The following is a 25,337-nucleotide window of genomic DNA, read 5'->3' on the forward strand; positions in this document are numbered from 1 at the left end:
TTTGCGTTAACAGTCAGAACAGAAAAACAACATACAGAACTATCAAGGCTAACAAGACAGAAAGAGAACAGTCCAAAAGGCCCCTAGAGAGAAGACAAAAGGAAACTCAGGAGGAGGGAAAATAGCAGCCAAATACATCAGTAACTTAAATGTTACACTGATTTAAAAATGTACAAAGGCATTTTTATTTTTAAAATTAGATACTTACTTCACAATAGGACTTTTTCCAGTATGTTTCTTGTGGATTATGGTATGCTGTAATACATCTAGAGAAGGAGAGAAAGTAAACAGTTTACTACAATAAATGCCATTGCACATACGCAAAAGGATACTTCAAATTATGCAATCAACACTTTGGTACTTCTAAGTATTTCCCAACACAAAATAGTACCTTACTGAATTTTAAAAAAGACTGAATAAGCTATCAATTTGCCTTAAACAGCTCTCAAATGTGTTTCGTCTAATAACACATCAATCTTGTGCAAAACTACACGTCTACTAGGTGCACGCCACTGCATGTGGCAAATATGACATTCAATTTCAGGTTGAATTTTCTTTCTTTTAAATCATTAGAAAGTGAAGACACTCTGTTTTAGATTAGTGAGAGGGGTGGCCATCTTCTGCCTTGTCCAAGAAAGTCTTCTCTTCCCAGATTAACATTTAAGGTTAAATAAAACTTGTGTGTGTGAGGCACACAGGGGTTTAACTATATAAAGTAAATTGTGCCAAGGCCATTTCATAATCTTTGCAATGCCACCTTTGTCATATCCTAATCCCTATTTCTGTCTGTAGACTCCTTAATCTGCTCCATTGTGCCCTACTAGCAAAATGACTTATTCTAGTAAATTCACATTTACCTTCTTCTTGACTTGAAGCTTCTGAGCTGTCTTCTTTTAAGTGTTCTAATATCTTAGAAGTTTTCAGAGAAGACTGTAAGTTATCTGTAGGAAGTAATTCAATATTATTAATTTTTAAAGGAAAATTATAATACCAAGATAAATGTAATGATCACTCCTCACCAAGGAAGAAGAAAATAAACAGTTAGGAGTGAGAATACGTCTACTATTAGGGCCTTTAGGAAAGCAGAACATAACACAAAACACTGGACTACGAGGTATGTCAAGGAGTCAGCTATTCCCTCCAGAATCGCATGACCTGAATGAATCACAGCTCATCTATCAACTTCCGTGTGTTCATGTGCAACACAAGCAAATGGACAAGAAGTGCCTTTCACATACCTGCAGTAGGGGCTCAGAACTCTTTTCATTAAATCTCCAGTTCACTGTACATTGTTCCTTTCTTTTTTCCTTTTTTTTTTTTTTTTTTTTTTGTATTTTTGAGATAAAAGTCTTATTAGGCAGTTCAGGCTGGCCTTGAGCTCACTCTGTAGCTCAGCATGGTCTTTAACTCCCCCCAGCAATCCTGTTGCCTCAACTTCCAGAGTGCTGTATTATACACTGTTACTTTTATAAAACAAAATATATGGTAGCAATACTTAATTACTAAAGACTCTCTCCCTATATACTCTGAATTTCTGTTCTATTACAGAGCAATGACAAATGATTTGGGGACCAGCCCTGGCCCACGGAACACATTCTGAAAGCAATGGGATCCCAGTGTTCAACAGCCTAAGTCATTTAGGAGTTTAACACTTTTTTACTCAGAGATAGTGACAGGGATATGAAATGTTGCTCTCTGTCCCAGAGAAACAAAAAGGTAAGCAGTGCAAATGAACCTTAACAAAATGTTCAAAACAACTCAGACATGGACTACAAGGCTTCTTACAACCACATTAGGTTGTATTTTAATTTTACAACCTTAAAACAAAATCTGCCAACCTCATTAGCATTACTCATGCAATTTCAGCATTGCTGAGCTCTCAGGATGAGCTTTCCTGTGTTTATAGATGCGTTCATGTAGGGAAGTTTTCCTAGGCAGCCTGTTAATATGAGCTGGAGGTTTAAACTTTCTGTTTTAATGTCTTTCTAAAATTAAACATATGCTACTGATAAATATTTATTCAGAAGTACTTATACAATAAGTAAAAAGCACTGATTGTTAAATATAAGTATACTCTAGAATGGCCAGTCTATTATCACTGTTTTACTCATAAAAGCTGTTTTTTAATTCTGATTGCTAATTATGTTCAAGATATTTAAGGCATGTGCATCTATTCAAATGACAGTGAGACTTCAGTAAGAGTTAATCCATTTTATAACATCCAATTGTATTTTTTATCTCTTTTTTTTTCACCTCAAAGTGAGAAAATAAGCAGTTTCTTTCCTCCTTTGGTATAGGAAAATATAACTGCTGAGAGCAGAAGGAAAGACTTAAAGGAAAAAGCATTTCATTATATAGTGGCTGTGCTTAAGAGTTAGCAGGAATTCTTTAAAAGACGTCAATGTAACTGGCAAAATACTTATTTAAAAAGGAGACTGATTAGGATGTGCATAAAACTGATCACAAAGCAGATAATGATGAATGCTAAAACATGAGGGCAGAATTAAATATACAAAAACGTAAGAAAAACTTTCCGAAAGAGGTACAGCTGGGTCTTACAACAGGTCTGATTTGAACAAATCTTGACAAAAGATAGATGTTTGAGTATGATTATGGATAAAGAGAGACACAGGTGTAGTAGGGTTTCCAGGGCAATCCTGAAACTTTAAGCAGCTAGCGGCTGAGCCAGCACAGGGGAAGTTTAAGAGTTCTTAGCAGGGCTTGAATTTCATACCAAATTTTAGAGTTCTGTTTTGTTTTTTTTTTTAAACAGGGGCTTAATAATCTAATTTATTCCTGTGATGGAACCTGGAATGGGGCAAAGTAGACATTAGAATCTGAGCAAAGAGTAGGGCTTTGCAGATTTAAACAGTGTCCGTATGAGACAAGGACTAAGACAATGGAATGTGTGGGAAGGGACAAATAGGAAACCGTTCCTTCCCTGTCACAGGCTAACTTTAAATGGCTGAAGTGAGGAGGGAAAGTGCGATGAATGAGGTTAAAAGGCTCTGACAGTGACCGCGGGACAGGTGGCCCCAGATGAAGGCACACTGAAGATTTCACAGTCCTACCACCAGCACTACCATGTATCACCAATCAGCACGCCAGCAGGAACTGAAGGATCAACCATGTCCCAGAGTCTCAGAAATGCTTAGATTCTCCCTAGTAATGTCTGTTTGGTTATGTTGTTTTCATACATTACTTAGAACTGCCTTGTAAAATTCATCAAAAATGATAATTTCTTATTTCTTTAAAACAAAAATTTTTAACTTTTAACTACAAGATGACAGGATAAAGCACAAAATATAAGCAGAGGAAAACCCCCCCAATTTTTGCAGAGAACAGAGGATGCTTACTGAGATTGTGTAGAGAATCTGACGATATAGACCGAAAAAAGCTGTGTACTTTCTGACTCTGTAGAAAAGCTTGTGATGAAGTTGAAAATAGCTGCCTGCATGTAAAAAGAAAAGAAATTTATTAATTTCAAAAAGAGATTTGTTAATTTGTATGTACATCCACAGTTTGTTTAGATTATAAAGTCAACAAGTGATTGTTTCAAGTACAGGGAAAAAAAATTCTCCCCAAAAAAGAATATTATTTTCTATTTAATTTCCTATAGGACTCAGTAAAACTTAATAAAACTAACTTTCAAAAATCTACTAAACAGATTTATGTTTATGGTAAGGTTTCAGTTCTGGTAAAAGAAAAAAGCATTATTTCAGACTTTGCCAAGTAGTCTGAATAGCTGTCTTTCTGCTCATGAAGAAGAACTCAATGTTTCCATAAGTGTTACTTTTCATAATTAGGCTGTACCATTAAGGGACTGTGTCACACTTTGAACATGAGTTTGTAAAGTTTGGAATGCTAGAACTCCTGAAAATTACAAAACACAGTGATGTAGTTAACATGCACTATACTAGTATTACTACATTCTAAGGCATGACTACATTAAAATTCATGTTGAATATGTATCAAATCTTTATCTTTGAAAAGCCTTTTTCCTTATATTTTATTAACTTAACTAAAAGATCCCAAAGGTTCCACTTGGAGAACTTTCCTATAATGGCAGCTATAAAATGGGTCTGAAGCATACAGTTAGATGTAACATGGAGTATTTACCAATATCTGAACCCAAAAAATTGAATCACCCTCAAGAAATTATTGTTTTTCAGATTTGAATTTCTAGGAAATATTACTGGTCCTCAGGGTTATAAGACTCAACATATATATAAATAGTCATACTGCCAACTGCATAGGTACTCAACAAACAAATTTTCTCACTTCTTCTGAGGGACTGGCTTGAACTTACTACGTAGCCCAGGCTGGCCTCAAACTTATGGCTATCCCTCTTACCTCAGCTACCAAGTGCAGGTGTGTGCCACTATGCCTGTCTGGACAAACATGTTTAGTTCTATAAAATTATCTTAGACAAGTATATCCAAATGTGTTAAGAAATATCCCCAAACCCTGTAGTATTATTTGTAGTAGTTTAAACATACCTAGAAACAATTACAATGGCCATAAAATGTACTAATTTGATTATGATTCAGCTACAAATGGATTATGTAGCAAATAAAACACGAGGGAATGATCTTTACATGTACTAATGTGTTGTCCTTCCCAAGACATTTAATGAAAAGAAGCAAAACAGTATTGTCGTTGAGAACAACAAAGTGATATGTTTTAATTTTAATTGAAGTACCGATTAAGAGTCAAATTTCTCAAAGTGGATCCTTGTGGAAATAATTATTTTTTTCTTCTGAAAATCTCAAGCTTACAGAAGATACACACACATACAGACTTTTTTTTTTCAAAAATCTTAAGTAGATGATCTGCTGCTTCAGCACCCCAGAAGACATCAGTAAGCATTTTCTACAATCACTATGAGGAAATTAACATTGCTCAATCTTTCTTTTAATCCTCTGGCCCACAGTGAAGTTTTACAAACTGATTCCAAAGTGTCCTTTTTCTCTCCGCCACTCAGAGTTCTGCGTCACACTCAGCAGCTGCAAGTCTCTGTGGCTCTTCTGGTTGTGGAAGAACAGGGCCGGCATTCCGTGGAACATTCTCCATGCAGGTGTGCATGATTAGAGGCAGGCAGGGCTATCAAAGCAGTAGGACTGTGTTCTTCTGCAACAGCAGATTGTGTGGTACACAACTCTGACTGAACCACTAATGAGAAGTTCACTTTACTTGATTAAAATGGAATTTGTCAGCATTCTCCACTCTCAAGATGCTTTCTCCCTTTATAACTCAAGAGCATAATTTTGTGGAAAGCACATTAATAATATCAATTCCTTATTCCTGACACATTCAATCAATTCATTTAGTATTTATTTCAACACGGACTTATGATTTTTACTGTCTCTAGTTTTTTAAAATTTAAAATAGAAACAAAATGGAAAAGTAAGAGACAAACAACCCCAAAACTCCAACAATATAGGCTTTCAAAAAGAGATGATAGGAATTGAACAACGGTTGTTATATTGCATATTGTTATCTCCAAGAGTTGCATAGAGTATCAGATAAAGACATGTAAAATTGATCTAATCATGTAAGTATTAACTGTTCTTTTCCAAGAACTAATAGAATTAGTAGTATAGTTACCTTAGCAATCTTATATATACATATATAAATTTGCACCTTTTTCCTTTTCCCGTTCTTCTTTCCTCCTTTCCCCATCCCAGTTACTTTTCCCCCTTGAGAAGCTTCTTACTCTTATAAAATATGTATTGTAGATTTGGATCTTATTTGCTCTTTACGTTTCTTACACTGAGGAGACAGTAAGGTATTTATACATGTGAATTTGATTTATTTCACTTATAAGTATGGTCTCAATACGAGCCTCAGTGCAATCCTTATTTATAGCTAAGCAGTACTCTGTTGTATAAAAACACGCAATGCAATCCTTCTTTACAGCTGAGCAGTAGTCCACTATATAAAAATATTTGTTTTTTATCCATTCCTCAGTTGAAGGGCATTTGGGCTGTTTCCAAGATTTGGCTATTACAAATTGTGCTGCTACAAACATGAGTGCACATATATCACTGTTGGATGATGCTTTCAATTCTTTCGGGAAACTGCTCAGAAGCAGGATAGCTGGGCCAAAAGGAATCTAATCCTAGCTTTTTGAGGAACCTCTACACTGATTTCCACAGTGGTTACACCAGTCTACACTCCCACCAACAGTGCAGAACAATTTCATTTTCTCCCACATCCCCTCCAGCATTTGTTGTTGGTGGTTTTCCTGTTCCTGGCCATTCTTTCTGGAGATGGAATCTCAGTGTTGTTTTAATTTACATTTCTCTAATGACCAATGATGCCGAAGATTTTTTCATGTATTTATTTGCCATTTGTATTTCTTCATCTGAGATGTGTGTATTCATCTCAGATGCCCATTTTTGGATTGGGTCTTTAAATTTTAGGGGTCTGATATTTAAAAATTCTTTATATAATCTAGATAGAATTCCTTTGTCTGAGGGACACGTGACTAAGATTTTTCCTTTTAGTCTGTTAAGAGATTTCTTTTAACATACAAAAACTTTTTAATAAGACAAGATCCCAGTTGTTGATTCTGGGAAGTATTTCCTATGAGGTTTGATGACAGTTCATGAATTCTCTGCTGACCCTTATGTCTTCAAGATTTCTACCTACTTTGTCTTGCAGCAGATTTAGTGTTTCTGTTTTTAATATTTAGATCTTTGCTCCATTTTGACTTTAGTTTAGTGCATGGTGGTAGGCGTGGGTCTAGTTATCCTTTTCGGCATATGGAAAAGCCAGCTTTTCCAGCACCACTTATTAAACAGGCTATCTTTCTTCCAGTTAACATGCCTGGTCTGTTTGTTGTGGCTGTATCTTCTAATCTTTTTTTTTTTTTTTTTTTTTTTTTTTTTGTCTTTTTCATTTTTACCGGTACCGGGGATCGAACTCACGACCGCCTGCTTGCAAGGCAGGTGCTTATGTCGCTGAACTAAATCCCCAGCCCCTGTATCTTCTAATCTATTCCATTGATCTTCAGGTCTGTTTTTAGGCCAGTACCATACTGATTTTATCACAACAGCTTTGCAGTATAATTCCAAGTGAGGAACTATGATGCCTCCTGCCTTGCCTTTGTTGCCCCAAATTGTCTTTGTCACTTTAGGTCTCTTCTGGTTCTAGACGAATTTTAGGAATGATTTCTCTAAGTCTGTGAGGTACACTAATGGTATTTTGACTGGAATTGCATTAAATCTGTGTAACAATTTTGGGAGAATGGCCATTTTCACAATGTTTGTTCTTCCTATCCTTTTCATCTTCTGAGGTCCTCTTTTTTCAGAGTACTGTAATTTTTCAATGTATAGATCTTTTACTTCCTTTGTTAGATTGATTCCTAAGTATTTCATTTTTTTTTGCATGCTATAGTGAAGAGTGTGGTTTCCTTAATTTCTGTCTCAGTGAATTTGTTGTTTGTGTACAGGAATGCTATTGATTTCTGAGTGCTGACTTTATATCCAGCTATATTACTGAATGTGGTTATTTTATCAAGAAGTCTTTCAATGGAGTTTTGGGGTCTTCTATGTATAGTATCTTCTTATCTGCAAATAATGATAATTTAACTTCTTTACTATCTTTATTCCTTTTATTTGTCTATAACTGCTGTGGCTGATGTTTCCAGAACTATTCTCAATAGGAGTGGTGATAATGGATATCCTTTGTCTTGTTCTTGATTTTAGCTTCAAAGTTGTATTAGTCAGGATTTCACTAGAGAGAACAGATATAACACAAGATATACAGAAACAACAAAATTGGATTACGACGGTCAGCCACAGAGTCCGATGAGGAAGCGTGCAGAGGGTGTCTACACACTGGAGGCCGAAGGGTTTAATACAAGTCTGGAATTCACCCTAGTGTTTTGTGCAAGTCCACACCAGCAGGCTGATGGGTCTGTGACAGAAGGCCGAAGGCTCTGTGATGAAAGGCTGAAATCTATGCTGGAAAGCTGAAGAGTCTACGCTGGAAGCCAGGAGACAATATCCAAACCAAAGGAGAAGACTGGAGCTTCTCCCAAGAGTGGAATGCATTCGTCCTTCCTCCTTCCCTGTATACCTCCAGTGGTGAGCCACCCTAGGGTGGGTCTTCTTCTACATCTTTGGGTGTAGAGTTGCTAAACCCATTTAGTTAAGCTTCTAAATGTCTCAAGTTGACACAATCAATCAACCACTATAATCCATCACTGACAACACTGTGACTCCCTTTTTAGCTTGTTTCTCAGAGGCATGAGGAGACCAAAAGGACCAGGGGGAAGTCTTAGCTTCCAGTTCAATGGTACCATTGTTGTGCTTCCTTGGTATAAGCCTTCCCCCACTGGCATGGCAATACTAACATATAAGGATCTCCTGCAATTCAAATGTGCTCTTGATTTTTCATTGTCCTATTCTAAACAACCATGTTCTCTGTTTTCATCTTTGCAACCCACAGTTCCAATGGAGCCTTCTTGTTGGCCAAGTGCTTTAAATTACTCTACTGGCTCTTTGCTCTAAGTTTTCAACATAGATCTGGTCAAAGTAACTGCTACCATCCCAAGAGTAGACTGCACTGAAATTTTTCTGCAACCTAGGCAATATCTATAGATACAAACAAGAAGACCAACTTTCAGCCAAAACACAATATAACACCTGGACTCCAGCAGCCTTTGCAGTCTTTCCCAACAGAAGGCTCCCAAGCTTCATCTAAACTGGCAGCATTTCCATCAGCACTCTGATCCTCCACGTTTGAACCAGAGTCTCCAAAATAGTACAGCATTACAGGGGCTGTCTTTTGGCCAGTCTCTCAAATATTTTCCAGATTAATTTCTAAGGCTCTTAAGACAAATGACCAGGCAACATAACAGCAATAACCCCACTCTTGGTACCAATTTCTGTTTTAATTAGGGGTTATGCAGAGAACAATTAGAATCAGGACATGGAGTTTATAATATTATTTTTTCTGATGGTCACCCAGAGTTAACACAAGAAAATGCAGAAAATCTATCTGGAACACCAAAGACAGAATATTTAGTCAAGAGCCTAAATCCCACAGAAATGTCCCACATGAGTCCAGATAAAATCCCAGTGCTCATGACAGCACCTCCCAGGAGTCCAACTGGAGGTCCAGAGCCCACAAGAAGGACTCATGCCAGTCTCTTTTATGGATCCATGCCAGGAAGGCCCAAAGGTCAGCGGTGAAAGCCAGAATGCCCATGCCAGCGGGCTGAAGGAGCTGTGCTGGTGGGATGAGGGTTCTACACTGGAGCCCAGAAGTCACACTCACAACAAAGACCAGGGCTATCCTGAAAGGCACCACAGCCATCCTCAGCGACATGGAGGCCCTGAGCTCCTCTGGCGACAAGCACAGGTGGGTACATTGCCAGGAAGCCAGCATGATAAGTTCATCTTGGAGACCAAGTGGCACACATCTTCCCCTCTGAAGCCAGGAAGCAATGCTCAATGTGAGGACCAGAGCTTTTCCAGGATAACCAACGGCTCAAGCAGCAACTCGTAGGAGAACCCACAATGCCTCAATGCAACAATGCATTAACGTCTCAACACCTCCTTCTCCTCCACTAATTTATCCTGGCAACTTTCCTCAGCATCTTCGTTCAATGCTATGCTGATGTAATCCAACTGGCATTAAGTTGACTACCAGTTCTTAATGAACCAGTTTTTGTTCTTTTAGTAAGATGTTTACAGTTAATTTATCATATATGGCTTTTATCAGACTGAGGTAAAGACCATCTATTCCAATTTTCCATAGAATTTTTATCATGAAGGAGTGATGGATTTTGTCAAAAGCTTTTTCTGCATCTATTGAGATGATCATGTGATTCTTGTCTTTGGCCCTGTTTATATGATATATTATGTTTATTGATTTGCATATGTTAAACCACCCCTGAATTCCTGGAATGAATCCCACTTGATCTTGGTGTTTTTTTCTATTTTCGATATTCTATTTGCCCCAGATCTGGTAACTAAGACTCTCTTCAAGATGGCTCTGCGTCCTTGTGACAAAGCAGTAGCATTCTTTAGCACTTCAGTGCTTTCAGAAACAACAGATTCACCTTGTATATTTCCTGCCCAAGCCCCCAAATCAGCTTATTCCTCAACAAGCTCCAGTTCCTTTTAGTGGAGAATGGTATACAAAAGTTAGAATCTGAGTATCTGCATGCCCAGTTACTGGAGTCTGCTGTTTCTGGACCCTTTTAATGAACAGAGCTTGGAAATGAGTGTGTGTACACATATACACAACCACACTTACATCTCTGTCTATGGATACTGGATATCCTGCACTCAATAACTTTAATTCTGATCACACACTCCACCCAGGATTCATTCTGATTTTCTCATTTTCCAATGAGAACCATTCTCCAGAAAAGAGCAAAGTTGTTCTCATTATCCTTAATATCCTTATATATTTACTCAGATTCCATGCAGCTATTTCTACCATTGCCACTGTCTTTATAGAGATATCCCCAAGCTTCACTTGAGCCTCAGTGCCCTACAAGGCCATCCGCTCACAGATGCCCCCTCATCCTTGGGCTCCTGGCACTTGTGCCAGGTGTCCCTCATCATAGCCTGGAACTGAATGGCTTTCTCAAGCCTCTTATGTTTCTTCTCCAGCTCATAGGGGCACATCCTCCCTTCCTGATACATAACCTCCTCTGCCCCCAGCATGCCATAACTGTTCACAAGGAAATAGGGAAAAGAGGACAGGAAACAGCAATGGTTTTTAAAAATATGATAATCACACAAAGACAGTAGTCACTGGTACTACTAAGAGTTGAACCTATCAGTTCAGCACATCTCCTAGAATACTGATATATGTATCAAGTTTTAAAATGAGGTGAAGAATAAATATCTGATAATGTGTAAGAATAGTTTGGAAACAGAACCAGAAGAAAAACCACATTTATTTAATACCTAATAAACTACAAAGCTCTCACGTGCTACTGCGACAAGAATGACAGACTGGTGGAACAAGAAACCCAGAAACAGTTTAATCTAGGAATGCATGATAAAGTATCACATAAGAAATTGATAATATGGGAAAGAATTCATGGTGTAAAAAATGAATTTAGATCCTGACTTCATTTGGAGTAATGAAGTAAATTTCATGATTACAGAAAATAATAAAAATGTAGGCAAAAAAAAAGCAGCAACAACAAAAAGAATTCTAGTGACTGACCAAAGAAGTCAAGAGGATCTAGCCATGCAGCTTGTCAAAGACAGGACTACAGACATCAACATTTTCCCATTGGCTTGAACCACCAGTGTGGTACATGCTTGACCATTCCATGCCACCTGAAGGTTCAGTCAGGCATGCCCACTGCAGTTCAGGGATGCCTGGCCACGGGACATAAGAGTCACAGCCCTATTGTGAACATGCTAAATTGAGTGCATATTTCATACTTCAGGAAAATCTCTTTTCATGTTACTTTTTTCTTTTCTTCTTAAAAAAGGATACCATAACATCTATGTTCAGGAGTATTGCTAATAATAACCCGATTCTTTTCATGGCAAGCCATTTTCTTCAATCCTTCTAGATAAAGACTAATTTCTTAGCCACTACAAGATATAGATGTACCTAAAATCTGAACATGGACAGTCTCCAAACACATAAGAGTCCCATTATCATTGTGTTAACCTGTTAACTTTTCTTTTTTTCTTTTTTTTTTTGGTACTAGGGGTCAAACTCATGACCTTGTGCTTGCCAGGCGGGCACTTGTGCCACTGAGCTAAATCCCCAGCCCTACATGTTGTGCTGCTGAGCTATAGCCCTGGCCCCAACACAAACATTTTTAAATGGGTTGGGGATGTAGCTCCATATATCAGCCCTGGATTTAATCCCCAACACTGCAAAACCAAACCAAAAACAAAACCAACAAATGAACAAACAAACCAAGTTGGTTCACCAAAAGGAAAAGCTAAGTGTGTGAGATGGGAGACCACAGGGGAGAGCACCTGGTTGTGAACAAGGCTACCTAGATTCTAAACATTCTTGTTCCCTTTTTTTTTACTTTTTTTCTTTTGAGACAGTCTCACTGTGTTTCCCAGGCTGGCTTTGAATCACAGCAATGCTCCTGCCTCAGCCTCCCAAGTACTGTGATTATAGGTGTGTACCACCATGCCCAGCTCTAAACCCATTTCTGCCACACTGCAACCCTCACAGGTTGCATACAGCTTCAGTCTGAGCTTTCATTTTCTGAAATTTAGGTGGGTAAGACTCAGGTCTGATGTTTCCCAACCATCTTCAAACGAAATTTCTGTGTCCCCTTTAGATTTGACAGCAGCTTGTGGACTGACTAGTTTACCAATGAGGTGAATGGTCAGTTGCAAAATGCAAAGTCCGTGACTATTTTAAAGACTCAGCAGGTCCCTCTGGCAGAGTACATTTCTGACATCACTCTTTGGAGCTTCTTTGATATCCCAAAATTTTCAAGGATATTAATAACTATTTTTCATGATTGCTAGGCTGAATCTGAGCTTGACACCAGTATGGGCAGAATAACAGCATGCATCACTCCATCAGTCTGGAAGAGTTGTTTTCTATTCCTTCCCATGTAGTCTGGCTAATTTCATGACCACTCCAAGGCAGATCACCAGGATCACGCTTCCAAGTCCCTTTCCCTAACAGCACCCTGCAGAACTCTAAGTACTTCTGGATTCAACAGTCCAAGTATTCATCAGCTGCTGAAGCTCTGCTACTCAGTGAGTGCTCTGTGGGCCACAAACATGCCCTGGAGCTTTCTGGAACTGCAGAATCTCCAGTTCTGCAGAACAAGGATGCACATTTTGACAAGGTGCCCAGGAGATACATATGCTCGTAAAAGTCTGAGCAGCACAAGCACTCAGTTATTTTGTACTCTCATCTACCCTCTCCTCTAGTTTCATCCCCGAAATGCTCTCTGCTCTGCCATTCCTCCTTTCTCTAAACCCCTCCATTCTGCCCTGTAAGGTTTCTCAAACATTCAAATTCTTCAGTGACTAGAGCCTGCTCTTTTCTAATCTACTAAAACCTGGGTTCTAGCAATCCTCATTTGTGTCATGCATCAATCTTTAAGTCAATCTTCCATGTCCTTATACACTTCTGGAACCAACCACACTTTCTCCTCCACTGTGTGTCTCCTGTCATCTGATGACGACACAGGTGTTTAAATGGGTGCCCATCTGACTCTGATTCTTTGTTCATCTGCCTTTCCTCCATTATCTTCTATATCTCCTATCTTAATCTAGTCATTTATAATCATAGTCACACTTTAGATTGTGCCACACAATGAAAATACTCTCCCTTTCTCAGATTTGTTTGTCTCTACTGAAAAACAAACTTTCTTTTTTTTCTTCTCAATCACTCTCATCTTGAGAAAATTCCCTGGGACTAATTTTCTCAGGAGAGCAAGAACCATTAGAGTATGAGATACACATCTCTGTTCCATCTCTCCACTGGGAAGCCTGCTTCTCAAAATAGGCTGTTTAAGTTCAGCTCTGACCTTAAACTACATGGGCTTTAGTGTTGTTTTTACTTATTTATTAGCAACTGCAAATTTTCAGTAATACATCACTGGACTCTTTGGCCATTATTCGCCCTTAAAGAGAAGCCCTCAAACCTGGGCATGGTGGTGCACCACTGTAATGCTAGCACTCAGAAGGCGGAGGCAGGAAAGTCCCTTCAAATTTGAGGCCAGTCTGGGCTACAAAGTAAGTTCAAGGCCAACCTGAACTGTATAGTGAAACTGGCTAAAAAGACAATAACTAACTAACTAAACTAAATAAAGAGAGAGAGGGAGAAAGAGAGAGAGAGAGAGAAGCCCTTAGAGAAGAGTGAGGAGGGTAACTGTCAAACCACAACTTCTAACCTCCAAAATTGCTAGTGATTTCATCCATTCCTTAGACATCTCATGCTCTAAATTCAACTTGATGCTTTACCATGACACTTGTCTTCCAAGGACAGTGCAGCCCACTCTGTTACTCGGCTTATCACTCATATTTCCTAGTTATCTTAGACCTGACGGTCCATCACTTGTTAAAAACTGAACATTCTTCCTCAAGTCCTTTGCTGTATTGTCCAACTGTCACACCCAAAAAAGCACCCATCCAGCACAAATTCGTATCTTTCCTTATTCTTGGACAAGAACTACTATAAAGATTTTTTTTTAAATGCACACAACAGGGCAGACTGATTCCATTGTAAGTATTGCTCTTAGTTGAATTACACATCTTGTCCAGCTTTCTACTTTTCTTTCATGAGGATGCTCTCCAGATCCCTACACAGTTTTAAGTCCCTTCTACTCTCAAGCATTTGACACTAGCCTCAATTTAACCTGACCCATCTCATGTAAAACTCTTAGAAAAAACATAAACCACTAGATAAACATCTCACCTTCCCATCACGAAACAAGTAAATTTACCTATGCCACACTCACGCTGCCTTCATGCCACTAACAACCCTTGTGTGTTCAGCCTCTTTTTATGTTTCTACAGGCACATGGGAAACATTAGTAATGAATTCAAGACAAGGTTTATGTGTCCCTAGTACCATACTGAACTCATGTGTCATTCGTACCTGTCTTTTCCAATGGTCCAACAATTCATAAGGGCCAAGACTTGTCCTTAATTGACACCAGGCTCCAGAGAAGTGAATGGCAGAGTGAACAAGAGCCACCTCCCTTCACTTCCCTTCCCCTGGCCTGATATTTTTAACTTAACAGTTTAAAACATCTCCAAGCTGAGCTCTTGGACAAGAGCTCCACTTAGTAAAATTTTTATGGAGAAAATAAGAGGTTTTACTCAGTATGTTTTAGAAATAACTACATATTGTGATATTAGAGGACTAAAACACACAATGACAAAATAAATTTGACATCTTTTACTGTGAGTCTGGAACTAAATAGCACAGGATAAAAAGTTCACTTTTAAGGTACCCAAGAGAAAGAATCTCTGTGCTCCCTTTAAAGCCTCGTCTACAGACCCACAAGCCATCTGTCAGGTAAAACTATTACCTTAGGATGGGCTCCAGGTCAGAGTGACGCCGCTCTTCCCGTTTCAGGGAACCCTGATTCAGGGCTCTTAAGATGGTTTTGTCAAAAGTCTCTGAAGACAATTCCTTTGGAAGCTAGAAAAGAAAAACAGTATTATGGTAAGTTTCTCACTTATTGGCAAACATGTTACAGATCTACGCCTTCTGCTCCTAAATCATTCAAAAGCAGCTTCTCTTCCAAACCTTTATCACACTGAATTCCACGGATCCTCTTCTAGGAAAATCATATTTTCCTTTGAGCAAACATCTCGGAGCTTGCTCTGATGCAGAGGAACTCTGTAGCCCTTCATATACTGTACACCTGCATGGAACTCACATTTATAATCACCTTGCAATGACACCTATGCTATGTTCAACTTAAATTGAACATTTTACAAAGTACACTTGGTGTTAATTGTATCTTGGAACAGTATCCTTAGGCGTTATCTCTCCCTTTATAGTGTTGCACTCCTGTATCTCTTGTTTTACATTTTAACCTCAGGCACTATCAGACTATCAGTGCTATGCACCAAATAAAGAACCAAGTTCAAAAAGCAAGGTGCAATGCCCTCAATCTTTTTACATCAAAAACTCTTAGAGATTTTCCTCAAGGTGATAGGGGTGCCCTCTGTGCAAGGTGCTACAAACCATAAAAAATCCCTTGGAAAAAATATTTTAAAATTCAAACTAGTAATTTCAGTAATTTTACTGAACTAGTATACTTTAAAAAATTGCTAGTAAGCTGATTCTTTGTAAAACTAACTTTAAGAATTCCAAGTTTTGCTGGGGATTTAGCTCAGCAACATAGGTACCAGCCTGGTAAGCTCAAGGTCATGAATTCAATCCTTGGTACCAAAAATTCCAAGTTTCAAATATGACTCTTGTCAATAATTTATGAGTTACTGGCACTTTCACTAAAGTTAAGAAAATTATGACCAGAATCATTAACACATTATCTAAGGAGCTATAGGAATAAAAACTATGTAAACAGATTTGTATGTACAGACCCTTCATTTTAGTATCCAAAGTAAATATTCTTATGACAAATAAGCATTCTAAGTCAAAAACTGAAAATAATGGACCTTATAACAAATGTAGCATAAACCATTATTAACTTTAGGCATAGTAGAGTATAAAATCAAGATGCTCTGCCAGAACGAAGCTCCTTCAGCTCCTTAACCAACCTGCTAAGATTGAAGGATCTGATGATAGCTCCACACTGGCTATGCAAATCATGTCCTCTGACCATAACGCTAAGAAACAAGTTCTAGATTGACAAATTTTTCCAACACAGAAATGACCATTCGCCCCAATATTTATACTTTGATACTACCATTACCATTCATGTGGTATATTCATATCATCAACATTAAAGAATTTCCACAACTAAAGACAATTAGCATTAGTGAAAAAATCTATTTTACTTATGCAGGTGTTCACTCCAGCAGCACACACACATTGCTAGGCAGTATGCTATGTAATCATTAGTATTTGAAAACCAATTTATTTTCAAATGGCTTTTATCTCTAATTTCCAGTCCTAAAGAAGCATATTTGCTAAAAATATATGCTCTAAACTATACTGTTTATATTCTAGTCCCTTAGTTTCAATTTTCTTCTCACTCCATCTCAGCTCAAGCACACCTCACTTTCGACCTCTGAAGTCCTGTCTGGCCTCAGCACAAGTTCAGAGTAATGAAAGGTTTCTATATGTAGCAACATAAATTTATTGTTAAAAACAATGAGGCTTAATTTACAAATAAAACCTCATCACAATCCAGTTTTTCTAACACCCCTTGTTCACCTACTCAATTCCTACTTTTCCTAATACTCAAACTCCTACTTTCTCCCCAGACCTATTTCAGACACTGTGGATATAACAACGAGGGAACAAAAACCCTGCCCGCGTGGAACTGAGTTTCTGGTAATGTCAAGAAAAACACAGTAAAGGATGGGGCCAGATACACAGTCAAAAGCTGCTATCCCATGAGAAGGAAGACTTGACATGTCTACTTTTCTACACTGTAGCAAACAAAGTGCAATTCAAAAGCATACACAGAAACTAAAAGATGTGAGTCTGCATAGTTGTCAAAAGGACAACTATGTCCTTTTGCTCTTGAATTTTTGTAAATGTTGTTAAAAAATTCTTTCTGGAAGTACATATGCTGCAGATTATTTCACGTTGAGAGGCATGTATACCTGTTTTAAAAAAATACTAAAATTTTCAAATATTGCCTCGAAAGAAAGGATCATTAATTACCACAATTCTGAAGAGTTAATTACCTATTTGGGGCTGTATTTCTTTTTAAAGCCCTCAGCTTTTAGAAAAACTTGGGTGACTAAAGAAATGAAATCTGTCAAGACACACAACAGCTGAAGCTGAGAGAAGGAAGCTGAGTGAGAAAGGAGACTGCCTGGGAGCCAGGACAGAAGCTGGGGTGAGCTGTGTGCCCTCTCACTGATGCCCAGCGAGAGGACAAGGAGGCAGGAACCCTCAGGAAAACTGCTGCCCGGTAACTGGACAGTGACATGTGGCAGTGCTTCTCAGCCTCAGCTGTGTCCCCTGCAACTCACCCTCCGAGGATTAGAATTGTGTCACAGAAAACCGACAGATGAAGGGAAACAAGAGCATGTTGTTCCCTAATCCAAATGATGGCTGCTCATGTTTACTTGCCCTTGAACCTTGATAAATTTATACTACCAAGAGACGAGAGGTAGAAGTAAGTAGAAGAGATTATCAAAGTGCATGTGGAGGTGGGATGGAGCGGTCCTGCCTGCTTAACTTCCTCAACCCGAGTGCCAGCCAGGAGCTTATTTTCCCCAATGCGGTGTGCTGTCTCCCTCCTGGGGCCTAGCCGGGATGCGTCTACTCTTTTCATGGCACTCTTCTATTCCTAAGACTGATGGAAGCAACAGATGGAAGCAAGTGCTCCAAATCCAACTCCTTCTACAACTATCTTCGCTGGTATCAACTATCTTAGCTGGTATCTAAGCTGGCAGGTCACAGGAGGCGCAAGGCCTCTTGAAACCAGAACAAAGCTCACCCCCATCTTTATCTGCAGGCAGGTTATTCACGAGTGAGTGAAGAAGTCCTTGACCCTTAACTGAGACAGCTTAGTTTGAAATAAACCACAGGAAAATGGAACTACTCAAGTCACCTCTGGGTGTTATTTCAGTCAGAGACTACCAAAAACCCCAGATGACAGCATTTCAAACTGTATTCTCCTCAGAGAAGCAGCCAGTAGTACATTCCTCAAAGCCTTGATGGAAAAGTCTCTTGTGGATTTAAGAATGAAGAGAGACATGATCTGCAAAGAACAGATACGATGAGCGGACAACTTAAAAACCAACACTAGGTTGAAAATTTCAGATAGCATAGGTTCACTAACTATACTTTTATCCAAAATGTAATAATTGAGTTGAGAATGCTTATTTCTGGACTGCTTTATCTCCCTATTAGTAATTAAAATGGATGTGTTGGTACCAGCCTGTAATCCTAGTACTCTGGGAGGCTGAGCATGCAGATTACAAATTCAAGCCTTGCCCAGGCAACTGAGCAACTCTGTGAAGTTCCTAGGTTCAATCCTTAGTGCCACCAAAAATGCTTAGTGAGAAATAGTAATTTATTGATCATTTATCTCTACTTATATTCTTTTTTTAATAAAGTCTTAATTAGTATTTAAAAGAAACAGGTGAGAGTTTGAAGAAATGATCTTAAGATATGTTTCTCTTCTGTAAATTTGTATGTTCCTATTATCTTCTTATTCTCAACAGTTTAAAGATTTTATTAAACAGGAAGGAGTAGGAATGGGGGAGCCAGAACTCAAGGACCAAGATGGAGGAAGATCAAGGATAGAGGGAGCTGGGTTGTTAGGTACCACATGGAAACAAGCCCCATCTCATTTTGCAGACATACTGGAAGTGCCCTTGCCAGCAGCCACTAACAATGTACATCTTCTGTAAGGAACTACGAATAAGGTTCCAATTTTTTAAGACGTGAAAACTTCTTCATGATATCTTATGTAGGTAAAGTAAGGCAAGAACACTGATACTGAAGTCACATGGTATCTTTACAGCTCATATTCATTCAGCGTTTGGAGCCAGCTTTTATCTATGTTTTCTTTTGATATTGATGTTTTTAGATTCTGTATATTATATAAAAATGATTTTAACAAAAAATCTATAATTTTACCTTCAGTAGAAATTCCTGTAGTTCTTGGTGGGTTTTTGTTACTGTTGTGACTGAAAGATCAGACCAATTTACCTGATTTAAAAAAAACACACATATTGTAATGGTTATTGCTTACACATGAACTGCCTAGAAAAAAGCCACGTGTAAAACAAAGGGCCTTACTTAAATTTTATTAAGAGTAACAGAAATGTAAAGTTCATCTAGCATTGTTATCATTTCTTCAAAGTTGTTAAATTGTATACTGACATTGTAAATTCAAGTTTTCCAATAGTAATTCATTTTAAATTGCATTTTAAAAATATACAGTCTTAAAATGTTACTGTTTTGGTAATTTTTCTAAAAGGAAATGTTTCTATGGTTTTTTCAGTAACATGACACTCTGACAGTACAATCTATGCATGCCAAAGATAAAATTATAGCTTTATCTCCTGAAACTTAATAAATACACATTAAGAGAAATAACTAGACCATACCACCTGTCTTTGGTAGTATAATTTATTATTTTGGGAAGACATACTTAATAAAGAGATTCATCCTTATCTCAAATCTTTAAAATTCTAATAAGATGTTTGCAGCAGGTATGATTACTTTCATTTTCAGATGGAAAAACTAAAGCTCAGAAAAGTGACCCTCCAAGGTATGACCTAAGGAGAAACAAGAGTCAGAACTGGAACCTCCTTAGTGCTGCTCGACCTTCTTGACACTTTTAACTCTGTGGACTCAGTTACGGCCTAGTAGTAATTTATGCTTTATATATCTGAGGTATAGATATTTGAGTGTAGCTAATAACCATGCCTTATCAATTAATTGTATCAATTAATAACATACTTAAAATGCGTAAGAAATTTTACCTAGTACCCCTCAAATCAATCTTTCTAACACTTCTTAAATGCCTTAAAATATTTAATTGTTGAGCAGCTACTGTGGCAGGTACTGTTCTGACTCTTCTCAGAGGATATAGGAACAGATGCGATAATGAAAGTCTCCACTGGCTAAGTTCACAGCCCAGTCCTGGAGACAGATAAAAACCAAAGCATATGTAAGAATTACTATCACTGTTTAGTGCTTCAAAGTTGAATAGGTCTGAAACATGAGTAGCTAGGTGTCAGGAAAGCCCCAGAGCAGGGATTACGTGAGGTAACTGTTAGCTATGCCTTGGTGCGGAGCGAGAGGACAGTGAGGTCCTAAGGAAGGAATAAGCTGTAAGTTCCCGGAACAAAGGAAGAATCAGCATGCCTGAGTACTGTAGACTAAAACATGCTGTAAGTGAGACATGTAGAGATTAGGACTAAAAAACTTGAAAATAGATAATATTCTTCCCTCAAAGTGGAAGCTAGGCCTTAGAAATTCATTCGAAAAATGTAATGAATAAGTCAAATCAGTTGGGATGGCACAGGATGAAGACTTCCGCTCTTTACATGGTATTAATCTACTGGAAGGATCTATGAAAGTATGATGACTATAGAAGACCTCAGATGGAGGAGGAGACATTCTATTGAAGGCTTAGAAGTCACTCCAGGAGAAGCTACTGCTAAAATCTGGCAAGCACAGCCTTTGAGGAACTGAAGCATAGTAGCACCAAAACATGGGCTCATTCTCATGGCCGCACTGTAACCCAACATTAGGAGAAGGAAACTACAATGAAGCCATGGTGGGGACGAGTCAGGAAGGCGAGGACAAGGAATCCATGCCCTAGTGAACAGGCACCCAGGAGTCCTGCAAGTCTTATTGTGGCACTAATAGAAGTAGAGCTGGGCTCCACGGTAAATGAGATAGCTGACTAAAGCACAGGCAACAGAGAAATCACAGAAGCGAAGGCAATAAAGCAGGAACTAAAAACATCACGAAAGAAGAGAGAGAGAAAAATGCCAGGGAAAAAAATGCCAGAAAATACAGGCTTGTGGTCTAGATTTTAAAAATACTGGTGAAAGTGTTTGCTACTACTGTTAATTGTCTCCTTAAATCTAAGGCTACCATTTCTTTTTAATACAATTGTCAGAATAATTTTACAGTGATACAGCTCTTAAAAAAACAAAACTTAGCAAACTGTCCAGTGTACACACAGGAAAATGACACATTCCATTAAACTATAAAAATAAATTATTTTTCATTTAAATTAGCAAACCTGCCTGGCATTAAGTTCTTCCAAAGATCACTTAACAGGGTATGTGAGATTATCTTTTGTGGGTGAGGATAGCTTACTTTGAAAGTGTACTCCCAGTATTTGTCAGCCCTTTTTTTCTGGACTCCTTTCAACATTATCTTCTCAATGTGTACAGCTGAAAGAAAAAACACACATGCTGACTTATGGTTCAGAGACTAGATATACAATTCAGTAACCCAAAGTACTTTATAACTTGACAAATGCTTAGTAATTAAGTGGTTTATTTTTACTGTTGGCCTCAAATAAATAAACCAAAAGCATAGCAATATATCAAGCATGCATAAAATGATCTTTTTCTATAGACATGTGACATGCTGAGTGCCCAAGTATAGTCAAGCACTCTGCTAACACTAGAGATAGAAAAGAACAAATAAAAGATACCTGAAGATATATTCTTCATGATAATCTTGAAAACTTACTCAGATTATCAAATATAGCACTTTTAACAAATATTCATGTGTATATATACAAAAGTTATAAAATAAAAAATATCTACCTTTAAAACTACTTAACAGTAATATAACAAACTGACAAAAACTTCTAACTGGGAATTAAATTTTTTGCAAGTGTGATCCTTAATGTCACACAATAGGAATACAAAATGAACATTATAATGATGAAGGTTCACTGCACCAAATTCTTCACAGTTACAAACACAAAACAGTGGACATAAATAACACTAAACTTAAAAACAGTTCATCTGAATTCAACTAATCAGTTTATTTATGAAGTAAACAATGTACAAATTCAACTATTGATTTTATATCTCCTTTGGTGAAAAATATCATTCTAGGAAACAAAATGAAAAGAAGTCAGTTTGAAAGAGCTCATGTACTAAATGTAATATAAGCACTTAAAAACAGAGTGCTGCTCAGGCTACTGACAGAATACTTTATAATGAATGAAGTAACATCAAAGGCTGACAATGAGTATAATAAAGGTCACAAAGATGAGTTTAGGAAAGCAATGCAACACAACTGAGTAGACTGTTTTTGGATTCAGGAGAGCAAGAGACGAGGAACAAAAACAACTGATTCAGTTCTGCTTTAGAGGAAGAAGGGGAGACACAGGAAGAATACAAGTACAAAGTGACAAAGTATAGAAGAGGAAATGATTTTAATACATCGTGAAAAGTGAGCAATGAAAAGACATAAAATACAGAAATATGCAAGGAAACAGGCATTCCTAATTATCAGGAAAGATCACAGCTAGTACTTAGTGCCAATTTACAAAGTATCTAGTGTCTGGTGGGCTGTTTCTGGAGAAAAAAAAAGTATCTCAAAAGCCACGCGAAAAGTGTGTGAATCCTTGAACCTATGTTGCATCACAAATGCTAAAGTAGGGCTGGGCATGTTTGTTGTTTCCAAAAGCTGGTGTAGTAACATAAAGAATAATGCTATTAAACAACCTCCAGAATTAATCTAGATTCAGAAATAAAGCAGCTCTGCCTCTATAAAATATTGGGCTCAAGGGTGGGGGACCTTAGGTTTTGGGTTATTTTTGGAGGGGTCGGATCCCACTGTAGCTCAGCAGAAAATGTCATGATGGCATTACATTACATGGGAACATAACTATAGCTTCAGCCTGAATTGCAAGTTATATTTGCTGTTATCTACCAAAATCAAGGTAAACTACAATAGGAGAACAGATAGCAGTGACAGCTTATGGAGCTTTCAATGACAATAAACAGCCTGCTGTGGCATGCATGCCATAGGCTCACCACCACTAGTGTATGGTAAGGGATGGCTAATAAGAGGGTTGTAACACTCACAAAGTAAAACAGCACGTATTATGTGTATTTTTTTAAGTTAGGAATTTAACATCATCTATAACACAATCTTACAGTTAATTGGTAGCATTTTGATAGCCTTTCGTTTTTCTATACTTTTATTAAAACAAAAGAACTTTCACTAGTTACTTGTATATTCAATGAGTTCAGTGGAAATCTATCTATGATTAAAGTAGTCTAACTGAAGAGACAGGAGTACTGTGATCATCTTGAACAGAAGTGGTAATCATGTAAATGATTTTTCCTAACTAAATATTCAGATCCATGAAAAGTATGTGACACAAAAGCGTTACTAATGGACACATAGTGGTGTAAATACAGAGTTGTTGTATTTGAGTATGATGCTTATTCTTTCTTTGGGTTCTTTTAGAGCCTTGACAGCAGCCCACATTTTCAGCTTCAGTATTTCTCCCACAGCCCATCATGGTGGCACACAGTTATAATCCTAGCACTTGGAAGGCTCAGGTAGGAGGACTGCCATGAATTTGAGGCCAGCCTAGGTTACCTAGTGAGTTCAAGGCCAGTCTGAACTACACAGCAAGACCCTGTCTCAAAAAAAAAAACAAGAAAAAAATGAAACAAAAAACCCCCAACAAAACAAAACAAAAATCTCCCAGTACAGGTTAATAGACTCCCCAGATGTGAAGAGAGCTCAGTATCTCTGAGCTCAGCATCTTTTTAGATGACATTGTACATTCACTCTTCTATCCCAGGGTCCGTAACACATTCCCGCTAGCTTAAACCACCAGTGGTACACTGCTGACTGTCCAATTGGGCAATTTTTCCCACTGGTGGTACAAATGGATCTAATCCCTTTACCTAATCCCCTTATCTGTCTTTTTACCAATAAAATTAATAAAAAGCCAACCAATGGAACAGTCATGCACATGCCACTGGTGGTTCAAGTCACCTGCAGTGAGGAGTACAAACTACAGTCTTGTTGTGAATGTGTTAAAAACACATTGTAGTGAACTCTCTAAAACTTATTTTTGGATAGACACCAAGCATATACTATATAAGAAGTACTAATGAAACACTCTGGGAACAGGTTAAAGTCTTTGCTCTCTGGAAGGATATGACTACTGTTAGGGTAGATCCGAAAACAACTAACGATAAGATACAGTGGAGAAGTGCAGGCTACATGAAGCCAAGGCTGGGTCGGGGATTTAGCTCAGTGCATAAGTGCCTGCTTGGCAAGCACATGGTCATGAGTTCCATGTCCGGTACCAAAAAAAAAAAAAAAAGCAGCAGCAGCTAAGGCTGCAAAGCAAGAAAGAGCCCAGAATGTGGAGTGTAGAACCAGGAGGACTGGCTTTCAATAAAACCTAGTACCAGTATGATACTCCACTCCAAAAAAGAGAATGAAGAGTTAACCAGTGTAAAAAGTACCCTGCTATAAGTTTACCATAAGTAGAGGGACCATACCTTCTCGCTGAGTTCTATGAGGTACCACAGTAGGTCCATCCTGAGGTATTGGGGCTTGTTCTATTAAATTGGTCTCATTACTTTGCAAGAAATCACCATGAGCAGAGTTGTTCTAAAGGAGGAAGAGGGGGACATGTTAATCTATACCACAGAGTTACAAAAATAAACACAAAAATAAACTAAAGCCTCTTAAACCTTTTAATAGCAATTTTTAGAGACCAAGTGACTCCATATTAAGGGCAAAAAGACAAAGTATCAGAGTTACAAGTAAAAGAAGTATCAAATGTTTTATCTTCACTTACTAGTACTATTATATCAATTACTTACTTTCCCAGCTGCCTTGAAACATAATAAAGTATATGTTGCTATTTGGAGCTACTAGTGTATCAATTCTATACCACACTGAACTAGAATCCACAGAACATAAATAATAAAAAGTATAATTTTTGCTAATATTTCAAAGGTAATGGCATCTGTATTTTTTACATTAAATAAGATGATTTTTACTCACTGCTTGTTTTTAATGAAACTCTAAGAGATGCTTGTTAGGAAAGTTTTATAAAGAATAGCATCAATACATGCTGAATGATTCTAAATGAACAGTGAGTTTACTATTAAAGTCAAATTATCTAACAGTTTAATATTTAATATTTAATATTTAATATTCTATACAGTACCTACTTGAGTTTTCTCAGCCAAGCATTAGTAAACTAGACTTTTATGCCTAGAAGAACAGTTGTA

The 25,337-nt window shown here is 37.8% G+C and overlaps 1 protein-coding gene across 3 annotated transcripts in view; it reads right to left on the reverse strand.

The window, feature by feature from the left end:
• Nucleotides 1-25,337, reverse strand: part of Zcchc2 (zinc finger CCHC-type containing 2) — a 68,991-nt gene that overhangs the window by 20,103 nt on the left and 23,551 nt on the right. For 2 of the 3 annotated variants that reach the window (XM_063231506.1, XM_063231505.1), the window contains exons 2-8: nucleotides 24,597-24,708; nucleotides 21,421-21,497; nucleotides 19,219-19,290; nucleotides 15,011-15,123; nucleotides 3,357-3,451; nucleotides 858-941; nucleotides 209-266 (exon numbers count right to left, since the gene is read on the reverse strand). In XM_063231506.1, coding sequence (XP_063087576.1) covers nucleotides 209-266; nucleotides 858-941; nucleotides 3,357-3,451; nucleotides 15,011-15,123; nucleotides 19,219-19,290; nucleotides 21,421-21,497; nucleotides 24,597-24,708 — 611 coding nt within the window. The remainder of the gene's footprint in view (nucleotides 1-208; nucleotides 267-857; nucleotides 942-3,356; nucleotides 3,452-15,010; nucleotides 15,124-19,218; nucleotides 19,291-21,420; nucleotides 21,498-24,596; nucleotides 24,709-25,337) is intronic. The other variant, XM_063231507.1, reaches the window with a different exon arrangement.

Source organism: Cavia porcellus, unplaced genomic scaffold (assembly GCF_034190915.1).
Source record: "Cavia porcellus strain 051 isolate PalLab524CR breed Dunkin Hartley unplaced genomic scaffold, mCavPor4.1 scaffold_20, whole genome shotgun sequence".
NCBI classification, from domain to species: domain Eukaryota; kingdom Metazoa; phylum Chordata; class Mammalia; order Rodentia; family Caviidae; genus Cavia; species Cavia porcellus.